General features: G+C 38.9%; 2 protein-coding genes across 4 annotated transcripts in view; one reads left to right on the forward strand and one right to left on the reverse strand.

Moving 5' to 3' along the window:
• SHCBP1L (SHC binding and spindle associated 1 like) overlaps positions 1 to 8,064 on the forward strand; it is a 53,738-nt gene extending 45,674 nt beyond the window's left edge. Inside the window, exons 7-10 of the mRNA XM_014341688.5 lie at positions 2,289 to 2,442; positions 3,483 to 3,733; positions 4,752 to 4,874; positions 7,691 to 8,064. Of these exons, the coding sequence (XP_014197174.4) occupies positions 2,289 to 2,442; positions 3,483 to 3,733; positions 4,752 to 4,874; positions 7,691 to 7,942 (780 nt within the window). The 3' untranslated portion in view covers positions 7,943 to 8,064. The remainder of the gene's footprint in view (positions 1 to 2,288; positions 2,443 to 3,482; positions 3,734 to 4,751; positions 4,875 to 7,690) is intronic.
• A 12,217-nt stretch (positions 8,065 to 20,281) lies between these two features.
• DHX9 (DExH-box helicase 9) overlaps positions 20,282 to 25,280 on the reverse strand; it is a 48,729-nt gene continuing 43,730 nt past the window's right edge. For all 3 annotated transcript variants that reach the window (XM_003824743.5, XM_055110719.2, XM_055110721.2), the window contains 4 exons: positions 24,651 to 24,880; positions 24,384 to 24,499; positions 23,211 to 23,411; positions 20,282 to 20,948 (listed from right to left, as the gene is read on the reverse strand). In XM_003824743.5, the coding sequence (XP_003824791.1) occupies positions 20,597 to 20,948; positions 23,211 to 23,411; positions 24,384 to 24,499; positions 24,651 to 24,880 (899 nt within the window). In that variant the 3' untranslated portion in view covers positions 20,282 to 20,596. The remainder of the gene's footprint in view (positions 20,949 to 23,210; positions 23,412 to 24,383; positions 24,500 to 24,650; positions 24,881 to 25,280) is intronic.

Raw genomic sequence — 25,280 nt, forward strand, 5'->3', positions numbered from 1 at the left:
TCACTTTTATAATAAAAAAAGGCTGGGTGCAGTGGCTCACGCCTGTAATCCCAGCACTTTGGGAGACCAAGGCGGGTGGATCACTTGAGGTCAGGAGTTCGAGACCAGCCTGGCCAACATGGTGAAACCCCGTCTCCACTAAAAATACAAAAATTAGCCGGGTGCAGTGGCACACACCTATAGTCCCAGCTACTTGGGAGGCTGAGGCAGGAGAATCACTTGAACCCGGGAGGTTGCAGTGAGCCAAGACTGTGCCACTGCACTCCAGCCTGGGCGACAGAGCAAGACTCCATCTCAAAATAGTAATAATAATAATAATAATAAGAAGAAGAAGAAGAAGAAGAAGAAGAAAGATATATGCATGATAATGCCATTCTCATTGGGATCAAAGAATGATAGGCATTTTTTCAGAATATATTTCCAAATTTTATATTTGGATTTATTATTTATTTACTTTTTTTTTTTTTTGAGACAGTTTCGCTCTTGTTGCCCAGGCTGGAGTGCAATGGCACCATCTCCGCTTACTGCAAACTCTGCCTCCCGGGTTCAAGCGATTCTCCTGCCTCCACCTCCCTAGTAGCTGGGATTACAGGCATGTACCACCATGCCTGGCTAATTTTTATATTTTTAGTAGAGACGGGGTTTCACCATGTTGGTCAGGCTGGTCTCGAACTCCTGACCTCAAGTGATCCACCCACCTTGGCCTCCCAAAGTGCTGGGATTACAGGTGTGAGTCACTGTGCCCGGCCAGGATTTATATTTTATATTAAAAGTCCTTCACACTGCTGGGCATGATGGCTCCTACCTGTAATCCCAGCACTCTGGGAGGCTGAGGTGGGTGATCACTTGAGCTGAGGAGTTTGAGACCAGCCTGGGCAATATAGAGAAACCCCACCTCTACAAAAAATACAAAAATTACCCAGGCATGGCAATGTGTGCCTCTAGTCCCAGCTACTCAGGAGGCTGAGGTGGGAGGATCACTTGAGCCTGGGAGGTTTAGGCTGCAGTGAGCCATGATCGTGCCACTGCACTCCAGCCTGGGCGAGAGAATGAGACCCTGTCTCAAAATAAATAAATAAAGCCCTCCAGTCTTTACGACACTAATAACAAATTTATCTCCTCTTTTCTACTCCCAATGCATATTTTAGAATCTTTGATAAGTATAATTTTGTTTATTTGGGGGCCGGGCATGGTGGCTCATGCACTTTGGGAGGCCGAGGCAGGTGGATCACCTGAGGTCAGGAGTTCGAGACCAACCTGGCTAACATGGCGAAACCCTGTCTCTACTAAAAATACAAAAGTTAGTTGGGTGTGGTGGCAGACGCCTGTAATCCCAACTACTCGGGAGGCTGAGGTGGGAGAATTGGTTGAACCTGGGAGGCAGAGGTTGCAGTGAGCTGAGATCGTGCCATTGCACACCAACCTGGGTGACAAGCGTGAAATTCGATCTCGGAAAAAAAAAAAAGGAATTTTGTTCATTTACTAAAACTGGAGGGTCATTTTGAGTTAAAGAAAACAAAATGATACATAGGGAAGAGCATGAGATCTGGTGTCATATTGAACTGTATCTAAAGCTTGGCTTCACTACTAATTTTGACAATTCATTTAATCTTGCCAAGGTTCAATTTCCTTAACCTTATAGCGGGGGTAATAATACTTACGTTGCCGGGCGCGGTGGCTTATGCCTGTAATCCCAGCAGTTTGGGAGGTCGAGGTGGGCGGATTACCTGAGGTCAGGAGTTTAAGAGCAGCCTGGCCAACATGGAGAAACCCCGTCTCTACTAAAAATACAAAAAATTAGCCAGACGTGGTGGTGTGCGCCTGTAATCCCAGCTACTCAGGAGGCTGAGGCAGGAGAATCGCTTGAATCCGGGAGGCAGGGGTTGCAGTGAGCCGAGATCGCAGCATTGCCCTCCAGCCTGTGCGACAGAGCTGAGATCGCAGCATTGCCCTCCAGCCTGGGCGACAGAGCGAAACTCCGTCTCAAAATAATAATAATAATACGTCAAGGAACTGTTGCAAGGCTTAAGGAGGTAATATGTAAAGTTCAAAATATGGCACATAGCTAATACCCAGTATTTAATAGTTATAAAATGATGAACGATTGTAAAGAAAAATTTTATTTCAACATTAATCGATGAACTGATACTTTGAGCATTTAATAAATGCTAGTCTTTAATAAATGATAAGTCTTTTGGGAAAAGTACTTGTCCAGTAAGTAACTGATTAAAATGACATGTTTCAGTTTAACCTATTATTGAAAGCGCAAGTGTTTTATTTCTTTTTAGATAAAAGATTTATCTTCAGACACACTTCTCCAACAGCATGATGATTTGGATTTGGCTTTGGATAATTGTTATAGTGGAGATACAGTAATAATTTTTCCAGGAGAATATCAAGCTGCAAATCTTGCTTTGTTGACAGATGACATCATTATAAAGGGTTAGCAGGGCATCCTTTGTAGTTTTTTTTACAGCAATGTATACTGGACAAATTGTGTATTCTAAACATGCTTAATGGAATTATTGGAAATTACAATAGAATTTATGTTTTACAAAAATCCTTTATGTTCATTTTATAATTAAGACATGTTCTTCATATTTTCTATAGCTCCATTTATATTTTTTACCCAAAGCACTTTTTTCTTATCTATCTTTACTGCTTTTCACATCACTTTACTAAGGAAAACCCAGATGTAAAGCTATGTTAAAATATGCTCATCATTTTCTCAAAAAAGCTAATATCACATGCTAACTCACCAAAACAGAAGTAGAAAAGCAGAATTTACTAAATTTATTTTAGGTCCTGAACATATTTAGAAACTTTCTCTCTTTTTGACGTTGAAGTAAGAGTATTCTCATTGTCTAACCAACAACAACAACAACAACAAAAGCTGGATATGGTGCCTCACGCCTGTAATCCCAGCACTTTGGAAGGCTGAGGCAGGTGGATTGCTAGAGTCCTGGAGTTTGAGAGCAGTCTGGGCAACATAGTGAAACCCCATCTCTACAAAAAATTCAAAAGTTAGCTGGATGTGGTGGCACACACCTGTAGTCCCAGTTACTTGGGAGCCTGAGGTGGGAAAATCACTTGAGCCCAGGTTGCAGTGAGCCATAATCAAGCCACTGCACTCCAGCCTGGGTGAAAGAGCAAGACTGTCTCAAAAAAAAGAAAAAGATTACACTATAGTTATGTATGTACTATATATTATTGGTGTTAAAAATATGTGAAGCTGGGCACTGTGCTATGCACCTGTAGTCCCAACTTACTCAGGAGGTGAGGCAGGAGGATCACTTGAGCCCAGGAGTTCGAGACTAGCCTGGGCAACATAGCGAGAACCAGCTCTAAAAATGCGCACGCGCACACACACACACACACGCACACAGGGAAAAACTTTAGTAACAGCAGTATTGTTGAATGACAATAAAGGGCCTTAAAATGGGAGATTACTGATTTAATGTATTTTTATCCCTATGAATCAGGAGTTGGAAAGAGAGAGGAAATTATGATTACTTCTGAACCTTCTCGTGACAGTTTTGTGGTGTCCAAAGCTGACAATGTGAAACTAATGCATCTATCTTTGATACAACAAGGGACGGTTGATGGTATCGTGGTGGTGGAGTCTGGTCACATGACTCTAGAAAACTGCATATTAAAATGTGAAGGAACAGGAGTGTGTGTTCTTACAGGGGCTGCTTTGACAATTACAGACAGTGAAATAACTGGCGCCCAGGTATTTCATTCTTTAAAAAGTATGGCCTTATATGACTATAGATAACAGCTTTGAGTGATCTTAATATACAAATAAAGGGTAGCAATTTCTTCATCTTTTAGTGGAATTCTAATTAAACTTAGTAACTGGTAGACATCAACAAAATGAGTACTGGAGTGTCATAGTACATTTAGGAAAAATGAAATGCTAGGTCCAAAGTAAAGAATATTTAGCTTTGTTTTATAAGGGTGACTTTTTAAAATCTGGAAAAGAGTGGCTATAACATAAATCATGAGTCAGTCATTTGATAGTTTAAAGAAATAAGACATGTAAGTTATCAGATGTTGCTGTTAGGTGTTGTGATTAGTTCTAACAGCTTCTGAATAATCGGGACATAAAAAACTTGAGGCCAAGCACAGTGGTTCACTCCTGTAATCCCAGCACTTTAGGAGCTGAGACGGGAGGATCACTTGAGCTGAAGTTTGAGACCAGCCTGGGCAACACAGAAAGACCTTGTCTTTAACAATAAATAAATAAATAATTAAACATTAAGAGCTTGAGTCTTTAGATAACAATCACAAAGATCATTGAAGGACTGGAGAATTGAATGGGAAAAAGGATTAAAGGAAGTAGAAAAATAAGAGCATCTTTTTAAAGAATTTTTAAAATTTCCACTAAAATGAGGAAATATACTTTAGTGGCATTAAGTGGGATTTACAGTAGATATAAATTTTTATAACTATTGAAACAATTGCTTAAAGAGTGGACTCCTTTCTAGAGAATCATTTGGGTAGAAGAGTAAGATAATGGATTATATGACCTCAACCTTCTAAGTCTAATGATTCTCTAACAGATATTTAAATTTTCAATATTTTTAAATATTATCTTTACAATTAACAGTTGCATGCATGATCACGTATTTGCACGTAACTCAATGTTTATAGTGGTAATACAGAATTACGATTTTCAAGTCTAAAGATTTTGGAGAGAGGTTTGTGTATATATTTTGTAGATAGTTTTATTTGCTTTTAATTTACAGGGTGCTGGTGTTGAACTGTATCCTGGAAGCATAGCTATTTTGGAAAGAAATGAAATTCATCACTGTAATAACCTCAGAACAAGTGACAGTTCAAAAAGCACCTTAGGTGGAGTTAATATGAAGGTATTCTCTTATTTCTTGATGTAGCATTGTTATAAGAATTGTAAGTAATTATAAGTACTAAAATATTAGTTTTAGTCTTAAAAGGCAGTCTAAATATTATCATTGATTTGGAAAAGAATAGTACAAGTAATAAAATATGGTTAAATGATGGCTGCTGGGAAATAAGTTTAGCCTTATAATTTAATAATTTGTACTTAAACTCTTTGCAAATAACCTTGAATATGAGAAATGGGATAGATTTTTCTCTTAAAGACATTTTAGAGTTTTCTTTGATCAGATCTGTAATACATTTTGGTATTTCAAATTACAAAGTAAAGCAAATTAAGAATAATAATATATTAAGAAGCATTTGAAGTCTTACTTTCAAAGTTGTGTTAAATGATTTAAGCTAACCAATTAAAACATTAATAGCAATAATTTCTAGGTGAAATGTCTTCCATCCTTTCTGCTTCTATAAATCTTGTCTTTCTAAGTCCCTCTCTAGGCTTGTGTAGTTAATGAACTTTTATGTTAGTGAAGTTTTTTCTAGAACATTCTAACTCTTTGTTTTATGAATGTACATTTTGTCTCCTCAAATAGATTACAAATTATCTAAGGGAAGGAATTGTATTATATATTACTAGTAGCCTCCCACTCTCTGTATGATTCTGGACACTAAGTCAGATAATTGGTTGAAAATAAGGTACAAGGCCAGGCACAGTGGCTCACACCTGTAATCCCAGCACTTTGGGAGGCCGAGGTGAGCAGATCACGAGGTCAAGAGATTGAGACCATCCTGGCTAACATGGTGAAACCCCATCTCTACTAAAAATACAAAAAAAATTAGCCAACCGTGGTGGCACATGCCTGTAGTCCCAGCTATTCAGTAGGCTGAGGCAGGAGAATCACTTGAACTCGAGAGGTGGACGTTGCAGTGCACCACTGCACTCCAGCCTGGGTGACAGATTGAGACTCTGTCTCAAAAAAAAAAAAAAAAAAAAAAAGAAAGAAAAAAGAAAAGAAAAGAAAAGAAGGTACAAATGGTAAATAGGAGCAGTTTTAAAATCTTTGATTTATCTTAAAACGTTTTTTCTGTTCTTAAATATTTTTCAATTTTTCAGTGGTCCTTGAATGTTAGCATGCATCAGAATCATTCTTGCAGAGGCCCACTCTGCTTTCTGATTCAGTAGGCCTAGCGTAAATCCTGAGAATTTGTTTTAGTAATTTCCTAGGTGATGCTGATACTGCTGGTTTAACTCACACTTTAAGAATCATATTCCTGATACTCAAAGTGTGAGCCATGGACCAGCAGCACTGGCATCACCTGGTAGTTTGTTAGAAGTGGAGAATTTTGAGCCTCACGCCAGACCTATTAAACAAAATGTGGTCTTTAACAAGCTCCCCAGATGATATATACATACGTTAAAATTTGATAAACATGGTTTATAAAATCTGACAAGATCTGGCCCCTGCTTTCTCCAACGTAATCTCCTTCCAATCTTCTTCTTATACATTATATTCGAGCCACACTGGCTTTGTTTGTGTTCCCAGAAATTATTAACCTTGTTCTGGCTGTTACCTTCACCTGAAGCACTCTTTTTTTTCTTTTTTGAGATGGAGTTTTGCTCTTGTTGCCCAGGCTGGAGTGTAATGGCACGATCTCAGCTCACCGCAATGTCTGCCTCCCAGGTTCAAGCGATTTTCCTGCCTCAGCCTTCTAGGTAGCTGGGATTACAGGCATGCGCCACCACGCCCAGCTAATTTTGTATTTTTAGTAGAGACGGGGTTTCTCCATGTTGGTCAGGCTGGTCTCGAACTACTGACCTCAGGTGATCCGCCCGCCTCTGCCTCCCAAAGTGCTGGGATTACAGGTGTGAGCCACCATGCCTGACCTGAAACACTCTTTCTATAGATCTTATTACTATCTGAATGTGGTTGTCCCTCTTCAAAGAAGCCTTTAATGTAAAGAACACTCAAGTGGTAACCTCTCCCCACCCAGTCATGCTATCACATTACCTTATTTTCTCCAAATCACATATTATTTGAAATTACTTATTTTCATGTTTATTATGTTATAAGAGATCGGCTTCATGGGTTGTATTGCCATACAGAATTAGTTGTTTTTATCAATAACTGATAAAAGTAAATTGAAAACTTCATTAAATATTTTCTTACACTTATTTTTTTTTCTTTTTCTTTTTGTGGAGAATAGGGTCTTGCTATATTGCCCAGGCAGGTCTCGAACTCCTGGGCTCAAGCTATCCTTCTGCCTCTGCCTTCTTAAGAGCTGGGATTACAGGGCATGAGCCACCGCACCTGGCTCATTTAATATTTTGTTATTGGCTGGGCACGGTGGCTCACGCGTGTAATTCCAGCGCTTTGGGAAGCCAAGGCGGGTGGATCACGAGGTCAGGAGCTCGAGACCAGCCTGGCCAAATTATTGAAACCCCGTCTCTACTAAAAATACAAAAATTAGCCGGGTGTGGTGGCACGCGCCTTGTAGTCCCAGCGACTTGAGTGGCTGAGGCAGGAGAATCACTTGAACCGGGAGGCGGACATTGCAGTGAGCCAAGACTGTGTCATTGCACTCCAGCCTGGGCAACAAAGCAAGACTCCATCTCAAAAAAAAAAATTCTTATTAAATATTTTTTGTAGTTAATATTATGTTAGTTGGTGTCATGAAAACAGTACTTAACACTTGTTCAAAATTGAGAGTCTTGGTTGTTTTAAAAAATCTGTTAATCCAAGAATAAAGTCTAAGCTAATTTTTATATGTTCATTACTTCATTTTTTAAATAAAATCATTGAAAAACTAATTTCCTCAAATAATTTAATAGGTTCTTCCAGCACCCAAATTGAAGATGACTAATAATCATATTTATAGCAACAAAGGCTATGGAGTAAGCATTCTTCAACCAACGGAACAGTTTTTTATCATAGCAGAAGAAGCTCTCAACAAAAGGGCTTCTTCAGGAGATAAAAAAGATGATAAAATGCTCTTCAAAGTAATGCAAAATCTGAATCTGGAAATGAATAATAATAAGATAGAAGCAAACGTCAAGGGGGATATCAGAATAGTCACAAGTTAAAGCGTCTGAATTGATGTTAAAGTTTTATATTTCACAAATTTGTTTAATACATGATTCTCATATCCCACTGAAATGGTAGTTTCAATTCAAAGCTTAATTAAAAAATATTTAAATATCATGCTTTCACTGAATGATTCATTTTACATATTTTTAAAATAACAGCTTTATTAAGATATAATTCACATGCCATAAAATTCACACATTACAAAGTGTACAATTCAATGATATTAGTATATTTTTAGTATATAGTACAGTCATCACTATTTAATCCAGAAACAAATATGGTTTTAAATATTGTTTTCTAATACTCCTCCAATAAAAAGCATTAGGTGTTCCATATAGACGAGACAAAATTTAATTTATCACTAATTCACAGTAACCAGGATAAGATAATATGTCATATATTAAGATAGGTTCTTTAAGCTCATTCTTGTAGGTATACATTTTAGAAGAGAAAAGTGAAAAAAAGAAAAAAATAGGATAGATTCAACAGCAAGAAACAAGGAAATCCAAAATAAGAGAGGTAAACAATACAGAAATGTATTTCTCCCTCATAGTCAAGACTTGCAGAGAATAGGGCTAATAGATGTTCCTTGTGGGAACTCAGCGTAGGGCTGGTAGGTAGGTATGTAGGTAGGTAGGTGTTTTGCGTTGTCAGAAATTCAGGTTTCTTCTATATTGTTTCACGATTGTAAGATTTCCATGAAAAATCACCATACGATCCAAGACAGCAATTGGTAATCAAGCTTTCATGCCTGGTTTTCAGCCAAGCAGAAGGGAAAGAACCTTTCTTCAAAGTTGCACACATTATTTTGACTTTCATGCTTCTACCTAGAATGTTATTATGTGGCTACGCTTAGCTGCAAATGAGAAATATAATCTTTACATTGGATGGTCATGTGGCCTCTAAAATAGAGAGTTGATTTTCTAAGAAACAACGAATGGTCTTTTCCCAAAGCAGAGCTTATGTTGACTTAAGAATATAAAAAGAAATTTAAGCATTCAGGCTTAAATACTTAAACTTTTGACTTTTACTTCATATTATCTGTAACCTAACAAAGGTTACGCTGAATTGCCATAAACAATCTCTTGAGGCTGAGAGTTGATTTTTTTTTTTTTTTTTTTTTTTTTTTTTGTGAGATGGAGTCTGGCTCTATCGCTCAGCCTGGAGTGCAGTGGCGCGACCTCAGCTCACTGCAAGCTCCGCCTCCCGGGTTCACGCCATTCTCCTGCCTCAGCCTCCCGAGTAGTTGGGACTACAGGCGCCTGCCACCACGCCCGGCTAATTGTTTTGTTTTTTTTGTTTGTTTGTTTGTTTTTTTTTTGTATTTTTAGTAGAGACTGGGTTTCACCGTGTTAGCCAGGATGGTCTCGGTCTCCTGACCTCGTGATCCGCCAGTCTCGGCCTCCCAAAGTGCTGGGATTACAGGTGTGAGCCACAGCGCCCGGCCCAACAGCACTTTTTTAAAAGAAGAAAACCTATAGGCAGTTCCATAGATTTTGATTATACATAGTCTGTGTACACAAAGACTTGTTAAAATAATTCCAGGATTGTCCTTGGGGGCCTTAACAAGAAACATCTTTCTATAATGAACGTAGTGAGTGTTAAGGGTGGGGATTTTCCTTTTCCATCCTCTTCCCCTACCTTTCTCAGTTTTTGGCTTCAGAAAGAATAGGTAATGGGCAAAGTAATATCTTTGAAGGTATACAATAAAAGCAGTAGCCTTGTGTAAACAAACTTCTTACTCTGGCCATCTACCTCCCTTCTGTTGCTGCCACTGGTTTCTAACCTATTTGTCTTTTCCCAGGCCAACTACAGAATATAGTGATGCTGTTTTTTCGTTTCATGATTCTAAAACGTGCATAAAGCATTTTTAAGATTTTCTAAGAATTTTGATATTTCATAAAATTAATTTTTTTCCTCTTCTACCTTTCCACCCCTACTTTTCCCCCTATACCTTATAAATGAAAGACTGAATTTATATATTGTATATATTGTGTTAGTTTTCCATTGCAGTCATAATAAGTCACCACAAACTTAGTGGCTTAACACAGATTTATAATCTTACAGTTCTGTAGGTCAAAAATCTGACATGGGTCTCACTGGGCCAAAATCAAAGTGTTGACAGGCCTGCATTCCTTTTTGGATGCTCTAGGGAAGGATCTGTTTCCTTGTTCATTTGGATGTTGACAGAATTCAGTTCCTTGTAGTTGTAGGATTCAGTTCCCTGTTTCCTTGACGGTTGACAGCTGAGTTTCTGGTGGCTGATTGCATTCCTTGGCTCATGGCCTCCATCCATTTTCAAAGCCAGCAACAGTGGATCAAGTGTCTCTCCTCTGAGTCTCTTGTCTATTCTTTTGTCTCATCTCCCTGACTCCTTCTACCTCCCTCTTCCACTTTTAAGGACTCATATGATTAGATTGACCCTGCCTGGATGATCCAGGGTAATCTCACATCTCAAGATTCTTAACTTTATATATATAATTATATATATATGATTCTTAACTTTTAAAATATATATTTTACATGTTAAAAGTTAATAATCATATATAAGAACTATGTATGATTATATACTAGATAATATAATCTATAAACTATATAGTTAAATATATAAATAATATATAGTGTAATATATATACTTATTCTTAAATATTTAAATATGTACATATTCTTAAATATTTAAATATGTATATATTCTTATATATTATATATATTTAAATACATATATTTAAAAAAATAAGATTCTTGGCCTGGCGCGGTGGCTCACGCCTGTAATCCCAGCACTTTTGGAGGCTGAGGTGGGCAGATCACCAGGTCAAGAGATCGAGACCATCCTGGCCAACATGGTGAAACCCCGTCTCTATTAAAAATACAAAAATTAGCTGGGTATGGTGGCGTGTGCCTACAATCCCAGCTACTTGGGAGGCTGAGGCAGGAGAATTGCTTGAACCTGGGAGAGATGGAGATTGCAGTGAGCCGAGATGGCGCCATTGCACTCCAGCCTGGTGACAGAGTGAGACTCTATCTCAAAAAAAAACAAAAACAAAACTTGAGATGTGAGATTATTTATTATATAATAGATATATATTATAATGTACATATAATGTATTATATTAACACAAAAATGTAAAACTAAAATAATGTATTTATTGGTTATTTTTTACATGTTAGCATGAAAAATGTTTTACAGTTATGCCTGTTAAGATGAGAAACATTTAACATTTGATTATATAGCCAACTGCTTTGTTACCTTTATCTTAAATTTATTTCTAGGTATGAAAGAAATATGGAATTTCAAAGTTTGAAAATTCCTAAAAGTGCTTCCATTTAAGATAAATCCTAGGATGACCAATTCATCCCAGTTTGCCCAGGTCTTTCCCAGTTTTAGCACTTCTTCTGTCTTAGGAAAACAGATAGTCCTGGGCCAATTGAGGCATTTGGCAACTCTAGTCAGTTCCCAGGAAGTAAAGATTCTTTTTACATCTTTTTTCTATGTCTTAAAATTTATTTTTTTAATCTTTAATTTTGTGTATACATAGTGGTGTATATAGTTATGAGGTACATGAGATAATTTGATACAGGCATGCAATGAGTAATAACCACACACAATAAATGGGGCACCCATCACCTCAAGCATTTATTCTTTCTTTTTGTTACAAACAATACAATTATACACTTTTAGTTATCTTTTTTAAAAATTTTATTTCAATCGTTTTTGGGGAGCAGGTGGTGTTTGGTTACATGAATAAGTTCTTTAGTTGTGGTTTCTGAGATTTTGGTGCACCCAACACCTGAGCAGTGTACATTGTATCCAATGTGTAGTCTTTTATCCCTCACTCCCTCTTACCCTTTTCCCAAGTCCCCAAAGTCCACTATATCACTCTTATGCCTTTGCGTCCTCATAGCTTAGCTCCCACTTATAAGTGAGAACATACAATATTTGGTTTTTCCATCCCTGAGTTACTTTACATAGAATAATGTTCTCCAATTCCACCCAGGTTGCTGCAAATGCAATTATTTCATTCCTTTTTATGGCTGAGTAGTATTCCATAGTATGTATATACTACATTTTCTTTATCCACTTGGTTGATGGGCATTTAGGCTGGTCCTGTATTTCTGTAGTTGTGAATTGTGCTGCAATAAACATACGTGTGCAAGTGTCTTTTACATATAATGATTTATTTTCCTCTGGGGAACTACCCAGTAGTGGGATTGCTAGATCAAATGGTAGATCTACTTTTAGTTAAGGAATCTCTATACTGTTTTCCATAGTAGTTGTACTAGTTTACATTCCCACCAGCAGTGTAAAAGTGTTCCCTTTTCACCACATCCATACAAATATCCATTGTTCTTTTGATTTTTAAATTATGGCCATTTATGTAGGAGTAAGGTGGTGTCTCACTGTGGTCTTAATTTGCATTTCCCTGATAATTAGTGATGTTGAGCATTTTTCATATGTTTCTTGGCCATTTGTATATCTTTTTAATTTTAAATTTTTTATTATTTTATTATTTTTTATTTTTGAGATGGAGTCTCACTCTATTGCCCAGGCTGGAGTGCAGTGGTGCGATCTCGGCTCACTGCAACCTCCGCCTCCCATGTTCAAGCCATTCTCCTGCCTCAGTCCCCCGAGTAGCTGGGATAATAGGTGTGCAACAACCACACCTAGCTAGTTTTTGTATTTTTAGTAGAGATGGGGTTTCACCATGTTGGCCAGGCTGGTCTTGAACTCCTGACCTCAGGCGATCCACCCACCTCACCCTCCCAAAGTGCTGGGATTACAGGCATGAGCCACTGTACCCGGCCTGTATAACTTCTTTTGAGAATTGTCTATTCATGTCCTTAGCCCACTTTTTGATTTTTTTTCTTGCTGATTTGAGTTCTGGATATTAGACCTTTGTTGGATGCATAGTTTGCAAATATTTTCTCCCACTCTGTGGACTGTCTGTTTACTAAGCTGATTATTTCTTCTGCTGTGCAGAAGTTTTTAATTAGGTCCCATCTATTTTTGTTTTTGTTGCATTTGTTTTTGGGTTCTTGGTCATGAACTCTGCCTAAGCCAATATCTAGAAGAGTTTTTCCGATGTTATCTTTTATAATTTTTATGGTCTCAGGTCTTAGATTTAAGTCTTTGATCCATCTTGAGTTGATTTTTATATAAGGTGAGAGATGAGGATCCAGTTTCATTCTTCTACGTGTGGCTTGCCAATTATCTCAGCACCATTTGTTGAATGCAGTATCCTTTCCCCACTTTATGTTTTTGTTTGCTTTGTCAAAGATCAGTTGGCTGTAAATATTTGGCCTTATTTCTGGGTATTCTGTTCCATTGGTCTACATGCCTTTTTTTAATACCAGTACCATGCTGTTTTGGTAACTATAGCCTTGTAGTATAGTTTGAGTCAGGTAATATGATGCCTCTAGATTTGTTCTTTCCACTTAGTCTTGCTTTGGCTGTGCCGGCCTTTTTTGGGTCCATACGAATTTTAGGATTGTTTTTTCTAGTTCTGTGAAGAATGATGATAGTATTTTGATGGGAATTGCACTAAATCTATAGATTGCTTTTGGCAGTATGGTCATTTTCACAATATTAATTCTACCCATCCATGAGCATGGGATATGTTTCCATTTGTTTCTGTCATCGATGATTTCTTTCAGCAGTGTTTGGTAGTCTTCCTTGAAGAGATCTTTCACCTCCTTGGTTGGGTATATTCCTAAGTATTTTATTTTTGCAGCTGTTGCAAAAGTGATTGAGTTCTTGATTTGAGTCTCAGCTGAGTTGTTGTTGGTTTATAGCAGTGCTACTGATTTGCGTACATTGATTTTCTATCTTGAAACTTTACTGAGTTCATTTTTCAGATCTAGGAGCTTTTAGGATGAGTCTTACTGCATACCTAGGGTTTTCTAGGTATGCAATCACATCACTGACAGTGACAGTTTGACTTCCTCTCTACCAACTCTGATGCCCTTTCTCTTGTCTGATGCTCTGGCTAGGAAACTTTTAGTTTTCTTTAAATGTAGAGTAAATTATTGTTGCCTGTAGTTGCCCTGTTGTGCTACCAAATTCTAAATCTTATTCATTCAATCTAACAATATTTGTGTACCCATTAACCATCCCCACTTTTCTACCACCACCACTACCCTTGCCAGCCTTTGGTAACCATTACTTTATCTCCATGAGTTCAACTGTTTTAATTTCTCTATTCTGTTCCATGAGTCTATGTGCCTGTTTTCATGCAAGTAATGTTACAGTGGGTAGCTAGTTGGGTATGAGTGGGGCAGAAGAGAGCTCCGCCCCTCCCCCCATCCCCCACAATACACCAGGAGTGTCAGGCAACCATCAGGTGATGGTCAGGTGGTCAACTGTCTCTCTAAACTAATAACTGGTCACAGCCAGTGCCAAGGAAAGGCAGTCTCTCCTAATAAATAGAAAACACCTGAAACTGGTGATCAGCAGCTTCCTGATAAGAGCTCAGGAGTTTGGCAACTGAGGAGAAGTAACATAAAACCCCAGAAGTATGCCAGTGTATAAAACCCCAAGTCAAAAGGTCAAGCCGCACACTTGCGTCTTGAGTCACCTATTTGGCCCTCTTCCAAGTGTACTTTCCTTCCTTTTATTCCTGTTATAAAACTTTTATTTATTTATTTATTTATTTATTTTTTGGGAGATGGAGTCTCACTCTGTCACCCAGGCTGGAGTGCAATGGCATGATCTTGGCTGTCTGCAACCTCTGCCTCCTGGGTTCAAGCAATTCTCCTGCCTCAGCCTCCTGAGTAGCTGGGACTACAAGTGACCTCCACCACGTCTGGCTAATTTTTGTATTTTTTTTTTGAGACGGAGTTTTGCTCATTGCCCAGGCTGGAGTGCAATGACGCGATCTCAGCTCACTGCAACCTCTGCCTCCCGGGTTCAAGCGATTCTCCTGCCTTAGCTTTTCTGAGTAGCTGCGATTATGGGCGTGCACCACCACGCCCGGCTAATTTTGTATTTTTAGTAGAGACGGAGTTTCTCCACGCTGGTCAGGCTGGTCTCGAACTCCCGACCTCAGGTGATCTGCCCACCTCGGCCTCTTAGTGTTGGGATTACAGGCATGAGCCACCACACCTGGCCTTAATTGTTGTATTTTTAGTAGAGATGGGGTTTCATCATGTTGGCCAGGCTGGTCTCAAATTCCTGACCTCAGGTGATCCACCTGCCTGAGCCTCCTAAAGTGTTGGGATTACAGGCGTGAGCCACTGGGCCTGGCCCTTGTTATAAGACTTCTTAAGAAAACTTTCACTCTTGCTCTAAAATTTGCCTCAGTCTCTCCTTCTGCCTTATGCCCCTCAAATTCTTTCCTCTGAGGAGGCAAGAAATGAGGTCGTTGCAGACTCATATGAATTCACCGCCAGTAACATACTTTGGTGCTGTGTGACTCAGGTATGTTCTGCTGCTAACAGTACCATGTTGTTTTGGTTCCTATAGTTCTACAGTATAATCTGAAGTCAGGTAATGTGATTTCTCCAGTTTTGTTCTTTATGCTCAGGATGACTTTGGCTATTCTGGGTCTTTTGTGGTTCCATTTAAATTTTAGAATTATCTTTGCTATTTCTGTGAAGAATGTCATTGGTATTTTGATAGAGAATGCATTGAATCTGTAGATTGCTTTGGGTAGTATGACCATTTTAACAATATCGATTCTTGCAGTCAAAGAACAGGAATATTTTTCCATTTTTTGGTGTCCTCTTCAATTTCTTGCATCAGTGTTTTATAGTTTTTATTGTAGACATCATTCATGTCTTCAGTGAAGTTTATTCTTAGATATTTTATTTTATTTGTAGCTATTGTAAATTGACTTACTTTCTTGATTTCTTTTTCAGATTGTTTGTTGCTGGCATAGAAATGCTATTGATTTTTGTATGTCTGTTTGTATCCTACAACTTTACCAAATTTATCAGTTCCAGTAGTTTTTTTGCTGGAGTCTTGAGGTTTTTCCAAATATAAGATTATATCATCTGCAAACAAGGATAATTTGACTTTTTCCTTTCCAATTTGGTTGCCCTTTATTTCTTTCTCTTGTCTCATTGCTCTAGCTAGGACTTCCAGTTATGTTGAATAACAATGGTGAAAGTGGCATCCTTGTCTTGTTCTAGATCTTAGAGGAAAGTCCTTTCCCATTCAGTATGATACTAGCTGTGGGTCTGTCATATATGGATTTTATTGTATTGAGGTATGTCCTTCTATACCCAGTTTTTTTGAGGGTTTTATTTAAATCATGAAGGGATGGTTGTTTTTTTTTTAATTATACTTTAAGTTCTAGGGTACATTTGCACAACGTGCAGGTTTGTTACATATGTATACATGTGCCATGTTGGTGTGCTGAACCCACTAACTAGTCATTTACATTAGGTATATCTCCTAATGCTATCCCTCCCCCCTCCCCCCACCCCACGGGATGGTTGAATTTTAACAAATGCTTTTTCGGCATTAATGGAAATTATCATGTTTTTTGTCCTTCATCCCGTTGATATGATTTATCACATTGGTTGATTTGCGTATGTTGAACCATTCTTCAGCTGAAGGAAGGAGTCTTTCTAGAAGCCACAAGCTGTGCTTTCTGTTTTGGGGGAGGGGTGACGTAAACACTCCATTGGCTGCCCCAGCTGGTGTCTCACTAGGTTGTGTGTACCTGAAGTGAACTGGCTCAGAGCCCAGCACAGCACCAGGACTTGTCCAGGAATTGCAGTCCTTGTGGCCTAGACTGCCTTTCATTTAGGACCTCAGAGCACTTTGGTCTGCAGTGGCAGGGCTTGCCAGAAGTGAGGTTCCAACCACTGGGAAGGACAATTCATCTCTGGCTATAAATATCTAGGTGTCTAGGTATCAATATACCTAGCTATCTCTGGCTAGGTATAAATGTTTCCTCCATGGGCATGGGCTAAATTCTTCTTTGCACTGTGATAGAGTAGCACTGAGTTCCAACGCAGTCTCGCAATCTGTTCCCCCACTGCCAGGCACACAGATTCTATCTGCGCCATGTGGCCGCTGCCAGGGCATAGAGAAGGGGTGATGTAGGCCAGTCAAGACTGTCTTTCCTACCTTCTTCCATGCCTCTTTCCTCAATATACCTCTTTCCAGGTACTGTGATCGCTCACCTGATTTTTGGTTCTTACAAAGGTTTTTGTGTGCATAGTTTTCAGTTTGGTGTTCTTGCGGGGAGATGATCACTGGAGGCTTTTATTCAGCCATCTTGCTCCACCTCTCCTCAACATCTTTTCTTAGAAGCTAAATTATCACTAAAATAGTCTCAGAAATTCAGGTAACCTCAGTTAACTTTGAGATTCAATATTAAATTTTCCCCACATGGTCCAGAAATATTTTATACTACATGTAATAGAACAGTCTGCAAATATGAAAGTTACACAAATACAACTTTAAAAAACTTCCCTTTTTGTCTTCTGGACAGTAATTCAAGTCTAAGTCTTTCTGGTAAATACAGTAGAATTCAGGAGCCGTTTTCACAGTCAAAACCAAAATTCACATCAGTTCCAAATTAGAAATTCCATTTTTGGTTTTCTTTACTATCCTCCTGTCCCAATTCTGTTTCCAGATTCAGAAAGAGGGAAATTGGTATTCAAATACATGCTTGGCTAAAGTTAATGTCTTCTTTCTTGTTGTCTGGGCTGATCCCTAAGTTGGCACAACTATTCATATTCTGATCTGTTCCTGTGGCATCGGTGACATTCAGAGGGTCTGGAGTGTAGCTTCACAGCACAGAAGATCCCACCAAATTGTAGCTGCTTACTTGAGGACACTGTACCTACACATTCTGTTAACACAGGGAGGTCTGCAGCATGGCTTCCAGAAATTGGCACATCAGCTTTTTCTTCCAGTTAACTTTCAAACTGTCAACCACGGACCAAACACGTGCACATCAGGCCACTCTTTCCTGTCTGAACTTCTAGAAGGGCTGACTCAATTGTCACTGCCAACTCTTATTACCCCCAAACCCCGGCAGATATGTGCTGTGAGAGAAGGGGTGGTAAGCAGAAACCTTCCTACATTATTTTTTCCTCGAATTCTCTCCCATTTCCTGAATGGGAACGGTGTGTATTCAAGCTCTCATTTTGGAAGAACTTTCAGTCATTGCACACTTGCTGTGACATTAACTATTGTCTTTGTTCTAAGCAAAATGTAGAGATGGCTAAGAAAGGAAATGAAGGCGGGCTGTGGTGGCTCATGCCTGTAATCCCAGCACTTTGGGAGGCCGAGGCAGGTGAATTGCCTGAGGTCAAGAGTTCAAGATCAGCCTGGGCAGGTGAAAACCCATTTCTACAAAAAATACAAAAATTAGCTGGGTGTGGTGGTGGCAGGGGCCTGTGGTCCCAGCTATCCACTGCTTAGGAGACTGTGGGAAGATTGTTTGAGCCTGGGAGGTAGAGGTTGCAAGTGAGCTGAGATTGTGCCACTACACTCCAGCCTGGGTGACCCTGCCTCAAAAAAGAAATTAAACAGTGGTTGATGTCTCAAGGTATTAATGTCACAAAATACTCTATGTATGTAGCCTTCTGCTCTTTTAAGTCTCATCTAAGAAAAGGAATGATTTCTGGACCTTATAATGGATACTTTGGTAACTGGATTCCCACTTACAGCTATGACAAGTACAAATGGCACTGAACTTTTCCTCCCATGTAAGCAACTAGTGAAACAGCTGCTTTCAGACATTAGGTAACAGGCAATGCAGAACTGTGATCCCCAATAAGGAAAACAAATGAGACAAGTCCATGGCTATGTGGAAGCACTTTCTGGGTCATGGCAGAGGGAGAAAGTACCAAGCAGAGCACTGCAGTTAAGAGACAAATGAGTTTAGGGAGGACAGCTGGAATATGTGGGGCACAAGACAGGGGGGAGCTACATGTGGAGCTCCTCAGGTCTTTAGCTGAACATGGTAACGTTAGAACTGTGCCTTAGTGCTTCTTTCAACCTTCAGAGAATGCACTTTGACAACTTTTGGCCATTTATCAATTTACATTTCTAATTGAATTTGTTGGAGGGATGAGTACCATTCAAATGAACCATTACTGATTTTATACCTTTTATGGGAGTTTTCACAACTTGCAAAGGGAGAGAAAGCTCATGATCCATCGATGGTGCTAGTTCAGTTTGGCTAGCTACAGCTGTACAGCAATGAAGGTAGAGCCGGAGTGAGTGGCTAAGGGAGTTCAGCCTCTACCCTGACGGCAGTTAAGAACCATTAGTTTAAGTCAGGAGAGGGGGTATGAAACTAGATTTGTTTGGGAATGTTTACTGTAGCTGTAGTGGAGATCAGATTGAGGCAGGCCTGTAGGCAGGATCAGTTAAGTTGCTGTGGCACAGTATGTCCAAACTAAGACTGAATAGAACAGAGGCAACAGAACTATAAAAGTATATTGAAAGATATTTTGAGCTGACTAGAGATGGTGGCTTAAGCAATTAAGCAGCTGAAACTCCAAAGAGCAGAGCAGAGAACATAGTACTGTCAGGACATAGGGTAGGTGGGGAGGGGAAGGTCAGTTTGGAAGGCACTGAGATTTTTTTCTGTGGGATATTTAAGCAGAGACGCATGTTCAGTGTGCAGTTGTTTACATGGCTCAGAAAGGAAATTTCGGTTGGAGACAGACTTGAGTCTGCAGATAGGTGCCATCAGCTTAACAATAATTGCTGAAGGTGATCTAAAACATGTATGCAGGATAAAGGACTTTGAAAAGGAAACCAAAACAAAAATATGCCCAAGATCATCCACATGGTTGAGAACAGAATTAAGACAAACCCAGTTCTGTGTAATCCAGTACCTTTGCCCTCTCCACTGTATCTTGCTCAAATGAGAAATGTGAAAATTCACTGGAAACTGTAATGTGCTATAAATGTATGAATATCTCTATTACAACAAAAGTAGCTTACCAAAAACCTTTTGCAACACAGTAAGGTAGGTAAATGTGTCACATCAGTGAAGCTTCATTTACCTTTTATTCAAGAGTTCTATGGATTGATTTTATTGCTTTTAATTGTCATCGTGGAAACTAACTTAGAAAAGAAAATGCTGGCCTTGGTCTTATTCAAAGACAGAATATGGGAGGAAGCCAAATGTTCAACCCTAGGTCAAAAGTTTTATTCAGGTTTATGTGGCTTGTGCACTTGCCAGTATTTACTTCAAAAGGTAACAATTCAATTCCAAGATGATTTATTCTATTACAAGTAGTATCACTTAGTATACTTTTGAAACAGGGTACAACTTCTCTGACATTTAAAATGAACACATGTAACTGGCATTGTAAAATTTTCTAACATATGAGGTCACAACAAACAAACTACACGACAAGTATTCGGTGTAATACTTTATTTTCTATTGTATTAAACGAAAGCCAGGAAAATACCAAGTTATTTAAAGGCAAATCTTTACTCCTTAAAGAAAAAATACAAACTGTGGTATTTTTAAGAGATCGTTATATTTTACATAATATAAACAAAATCACTAATGCATCTATTTGCTTGGTTTCCTTAAACTACAATGAACCACAGAATGGGTGAAAATGCATTTACTTTTTGGTGGCAAATAAACATACTGGAAAAAACACGTAACACATAGCATGCCTTTTTTTCCTTACTGTCTACACACAGGAACTGACATAACCAAGTTTTAATAGCCGCCACCTCCTCTTCCCTGTCCAAAGTAGCCAGTTCCATAGGCCCCCCTACCACCTCCTCGCTGGAATCCCCCAGATCCTCTGTAGCCTCCACTAGGCCCTCTGTAGTCTCCTCCAGAGTTGCCTCTAAAGCCACCTCGGGAAACTCCTCTATAGCCTCCACCAACACCTGCACCATATCCTGCCCGAAAGGAGTTGGCGCTGCCACCATAGCCTCCGCTACCATAGCCTCCACTGCTATAGCCACCGCCATAGCCTCCACCACTGTAACTAGAACCTCCCCTTCTATATCCACTTCCATTGTCGTATCGGGCCATCTTGGGAGGACGTGGACCATCTCCATACCTAGGAAAAGCACAAAACCATCACTTTAGCAAAACATTCTTATTATTTCCCAACGACTCACCAAATGTACACATTTAGTTATATTTGAAAATTTAATACATAAAGGGAATGAAGCCAAATGCACAAATAGAAATTGAAATAAAATTGATCTGCTATTCTAAAACAGTCATCAATTGTATCCATCTGTTTTTCTGAAGTTCTTTCTGGTTCAATCTCAAAGGTTTTGAATTTTGGCAGTATGTCATTAGAACTTTAAGACAGCCCTCTTACTCAGTTCAATAACATAAGTGTTCCAAGAAGGCAAGCATTAGGAGAGGGTTCCTGGAGCTGCCAATAAACTATTTGGTTTTTATCACCAGATGTTTTCCTGCAATAATTCTGAAATATGATTTTGAAAAATGTCCTTGGTAATAATGCCTAAATCTGTTTCATGTGGCAAATAAGGAAAATAAAGCGAATAAAAAATTGCAGAAATCAAGATGGACTGTCAACAACTTCAATTGAACATATCCCCAATCTGCTTATTACTCCTGTGCAGCTTTTCTTCGAGAATAACACCACCAATTCAGCAGCTAAGTCAGAAATATGGCTGTGTGGCTGGGTGCAGTGGTTCAGGTTTGTAATCCCAGCACTTTGGGAGGCTGAGGTGGGTGGATCACCTGACGTCAGGAGTTAGAGACTAGCCTGGGCAACATGGCAAAACCCTGTTTCTACTAAAAATACAAAAATTAGCTGGGCGTGGCAGTGTGTGCCTGTAATCCCAGCTGCTCGGGGGGTTGAGGCAGGAGGATCGCTTGAACCCAGAAGGCAGAGGTTGCAGTGAGCCAAGATGGCACCACTGCACTCCAGCCTGGGCAACAGAGCAAAACTGCCTCAAAAAAATAAATAAATAAATAAATAAAATAAAATAAAAAATAAATGACTGTAATCTGTCTTCCTTCTTTCATTGCACTATTCCATTTTAGTCAATCACCAATTCCTATTGATTCTACCACAAATCTGTCTAATCCAGTCACATCTCCCCATTGCAATTCTACTACTGTAATTTAAGCCACCACATATTCATACATCCTAAACTCTCTTGCATATATCCCTTTCTTTCTAGTGTCCGGACTGTTATCCTTCATAGAAACAGATTATATACACAGAGGCTCCTTGCTTACCAGCCCTCCTGCCAAAAATAATCTCTCTTCTCCTAAACACCCATGAATACTTCATTTGTTATCTGCCTATGACGGTTATTGAATTATTCTATGCATTTAACCACCTAGGAGGGCCACAGAATAGCATAGTAAGAGCACTGTTTCAGGAGCCATGTTGCCTGGGTTTGAACCTGGTTCTATCAGTTATTAGCTGTATGACCTTGGGTCTTATCTGTGCCTGGTTTCCTTGTTTACATTAAAGAGGACGAGGATAACAATCTACCCATCTTACAGACAGATCAAATGCCAATACATCATTTTTGATGAGGAATTAGAGGTCATTTTTGGATAACTGGAAGAATTTTAGTACATTAGTATATTATAGTATTACTAAAACACTTAAGGTTTTGGGGTGTGATTGTGGTATTGTGGCCATGTTCTTAAAAGACATGAAGTGTATTGATGTAAAATGTGGTAATGCCTGCTACTTCATCACAAATATTAAGCAAATACAAAATGCTGAAAATTAGTGAACCTAAATAAAGACTATATGGCTATACATCGTATCACTCTTCTGCCTTTTTGGTAATATCAAGTATATGTAAATAAAAATTAGTGGGCAAAGAAAAAATTTTAAAACCTGAAGCAAATAAAAATTTTAAGAATTAAGATAAATTTCTCATTTCTTTAAGATATCCATGCTCTAGTTGTTTAAGATAAACAAAAACACATATACATTTGATAAAGAAGCAATTTAACATCTCATCAATATTTTTCTTTAGAGATGCCAAAACAGTACCATGGAAAAAGGGCTATCTGGGCTGTGTCACTTCCCTGTCATGTGACCCACTCTGAACTATGTATGTGTATTTGTAAGATCCTTCTAACACTACCAACATGCACTGATGCAGCAGACCAATTACTAACAAAAAAGTAAATGACATTCTTTGTTCTGAGTATGTTAGAACTCAGAACATCAAACTCTCTATCTATATAGCTCTATCTGTATCTAGAATTTTACTTAAGTAATAGGGCTTCTATCACTAACTTTAGGAATTCTAGGCCTACATAAGATCTCTCCCCTCTACTTGGTTCAGTAGGAAGTTAATATGGTACTCACCGTGTACTGCCAATCATAAGGTTGATACCAGCAGCTGAGGGTCTAGAGATCTGACGGATCATGTTCAGCATACGTTCATTTACGGGGTCCAACTGGCTGATGATAGCAGGTTGTTTGGTTACTTCAACAACCAAAGCCTCCATGGCTGCCCGGAGACCAGTGATACAGGCAGCAGCTTCATGAGATATTTGCAGTTTAATCCTAAAGTGGCGAAATACATTAAAAATAAGAGAGGGAGTATATGTAGAAAAAGACCATTATCTCTCAACTTCACACATGGCACATTATAGAATAAATTTAACTTCTTAAGCATTAATATTAAAAAAAAAAAACTACTTATAATGGCCCCAAACTTAGGCAAACACAGATATGAAGAGTAGTTATAATCAGCACTAGCTTCTTAAAATTCACTGCTAGCTATGAGCAGGAGTCTTAAGCCAAAAAGTCTATCAAGCCAAATAAAATATAATAAAAATATATGCAATATATAATAAACAAAAAACAAAGTCCAGCAATATGGATCATTCAGACTTTTTTTTTTGAGATAGAGTCTTGCTCTGTTGCCCTGGCTGGAGTGCAGTGGTGTGATAGCTCATTGCACCTCCAACTCCCAGGTTCAAGTGATTCTCCTGCCTCAGCCTCCAGAATAGCTGGGACTACAGGTGTGCGCTACCACACGGGGCTAATTTTTTTGGATTTTTCGTAGAGACAGGTTTCACCATGTTGTCCAGGCTGATCTTGAACTTCCTGAACCCAAGTGATGTGCCACACCCAGCCAGATCATTCAGACTTTAAAATAATGAATTTAAGAGACCCAGAATACTGGCATTTTCTAGGTTTTCAAGAATATGATGGCTGAGCCTACTGGCTGTCCATTAAGCTCTATTCCATTTTTGCCCAGTGCTTACCACTAGTTTTGAATCAATATACAGAGTATGTGAAAGGGTACTCAAGCTTCACTTAATCTGATTCCATAGTGGTGGTGTGCCTAGTGGTAGACATGGCTCAAATTCCTAATGCATTTGCTTCTACTGGTATCAATTTAAGATTAAGTATATAGTATATAATTAAGTTAGATATAATTAGTATATAATTAAGTTAGATTAGCAGCTGAATTCCATCATATTGTAATTCTAAGAATTCAGTTTGGAGTTCACATCTGAAAATCCATACCAGTCATCTACAAGCACAATCTGCCCATCAGATTGGACTTTCTTGGAGGCAAAGAGAAGCAACTGCAGGGGGGTGACTAAAGTCATGCCTTTAGCAGAGATGGCTCGAGTTCGAATCTGCAAATGGAGAAAGAGACAATACAAAATGGTTGACATTCCAACTTCCAAATACCGCTACATACTGTGCTTTGAAAATCAAAATTCATGTTCCTAATGATTGTAAAGACAATTTCAACTTTCAATGTAAACTTTTCTAGTCTTTTCTTACCTTTTCACCAAATACAAAGAAGGGAGATGGGTACTTCATGTCTTGGCTACTAAAAGGACAATTAACAGATGATTTGTGGATAAGTGCATTACGCCCTTCAGTGGTGAGAATCTTCCTCTTTTCCTTATGATAGCATACATTGGGGTACACACCAAAGGCCAGGAGGGAGATAACAACATCCAAATTATTATCTGGTCCAGTGTTAGTAAACACTTGTGTCAACAAACAATCTGTTAAGAGGAGCACAGTGAAAACAAAAATCAGATAACTGGCTGATCTTCACATTACATGCAAACTATTTAAGATAATTAAGAGAACTGACTCTTCCTCACTCTTTTCACATAACCTGTCTGTAAAACTTTCTCTTCTCAGAATCCTTACACCCAGATTAAGTTCAAGGAGTAATGTTACTGAGTTTCCACAATAAGAAAACGAAAACGTCTCTATTCTCTTATAGACTCAACCATAAATAAGCTTGGGGTGATTACTTTTTTTTTTTTTTGAGACGAGTCTCGCTCTGTCGCCCAGGCTGGAGTGCAGTGGCGCCATCTCTGCTCACTGCAAGCTCTGCCTCCTGGGTTCATGCCATTCTCCTGCCTCAGCCTCCCGAGTAGCTGGGACTACAGGCAC

Source organism: Pan paniscus, chromosome 1 (genome assembly GCF_029289425.2).
Source record: "Pan paniscus chromosome 1, NHGRI_mPanPan1-v2.0_pri, whole genome shotgun sequence".
Classification (NCBI taxonomy): Eukaryota; Metazoa; Chordata; class Mammalia; order Primates; family Hominidae; genus Pan; species Pan paniscus.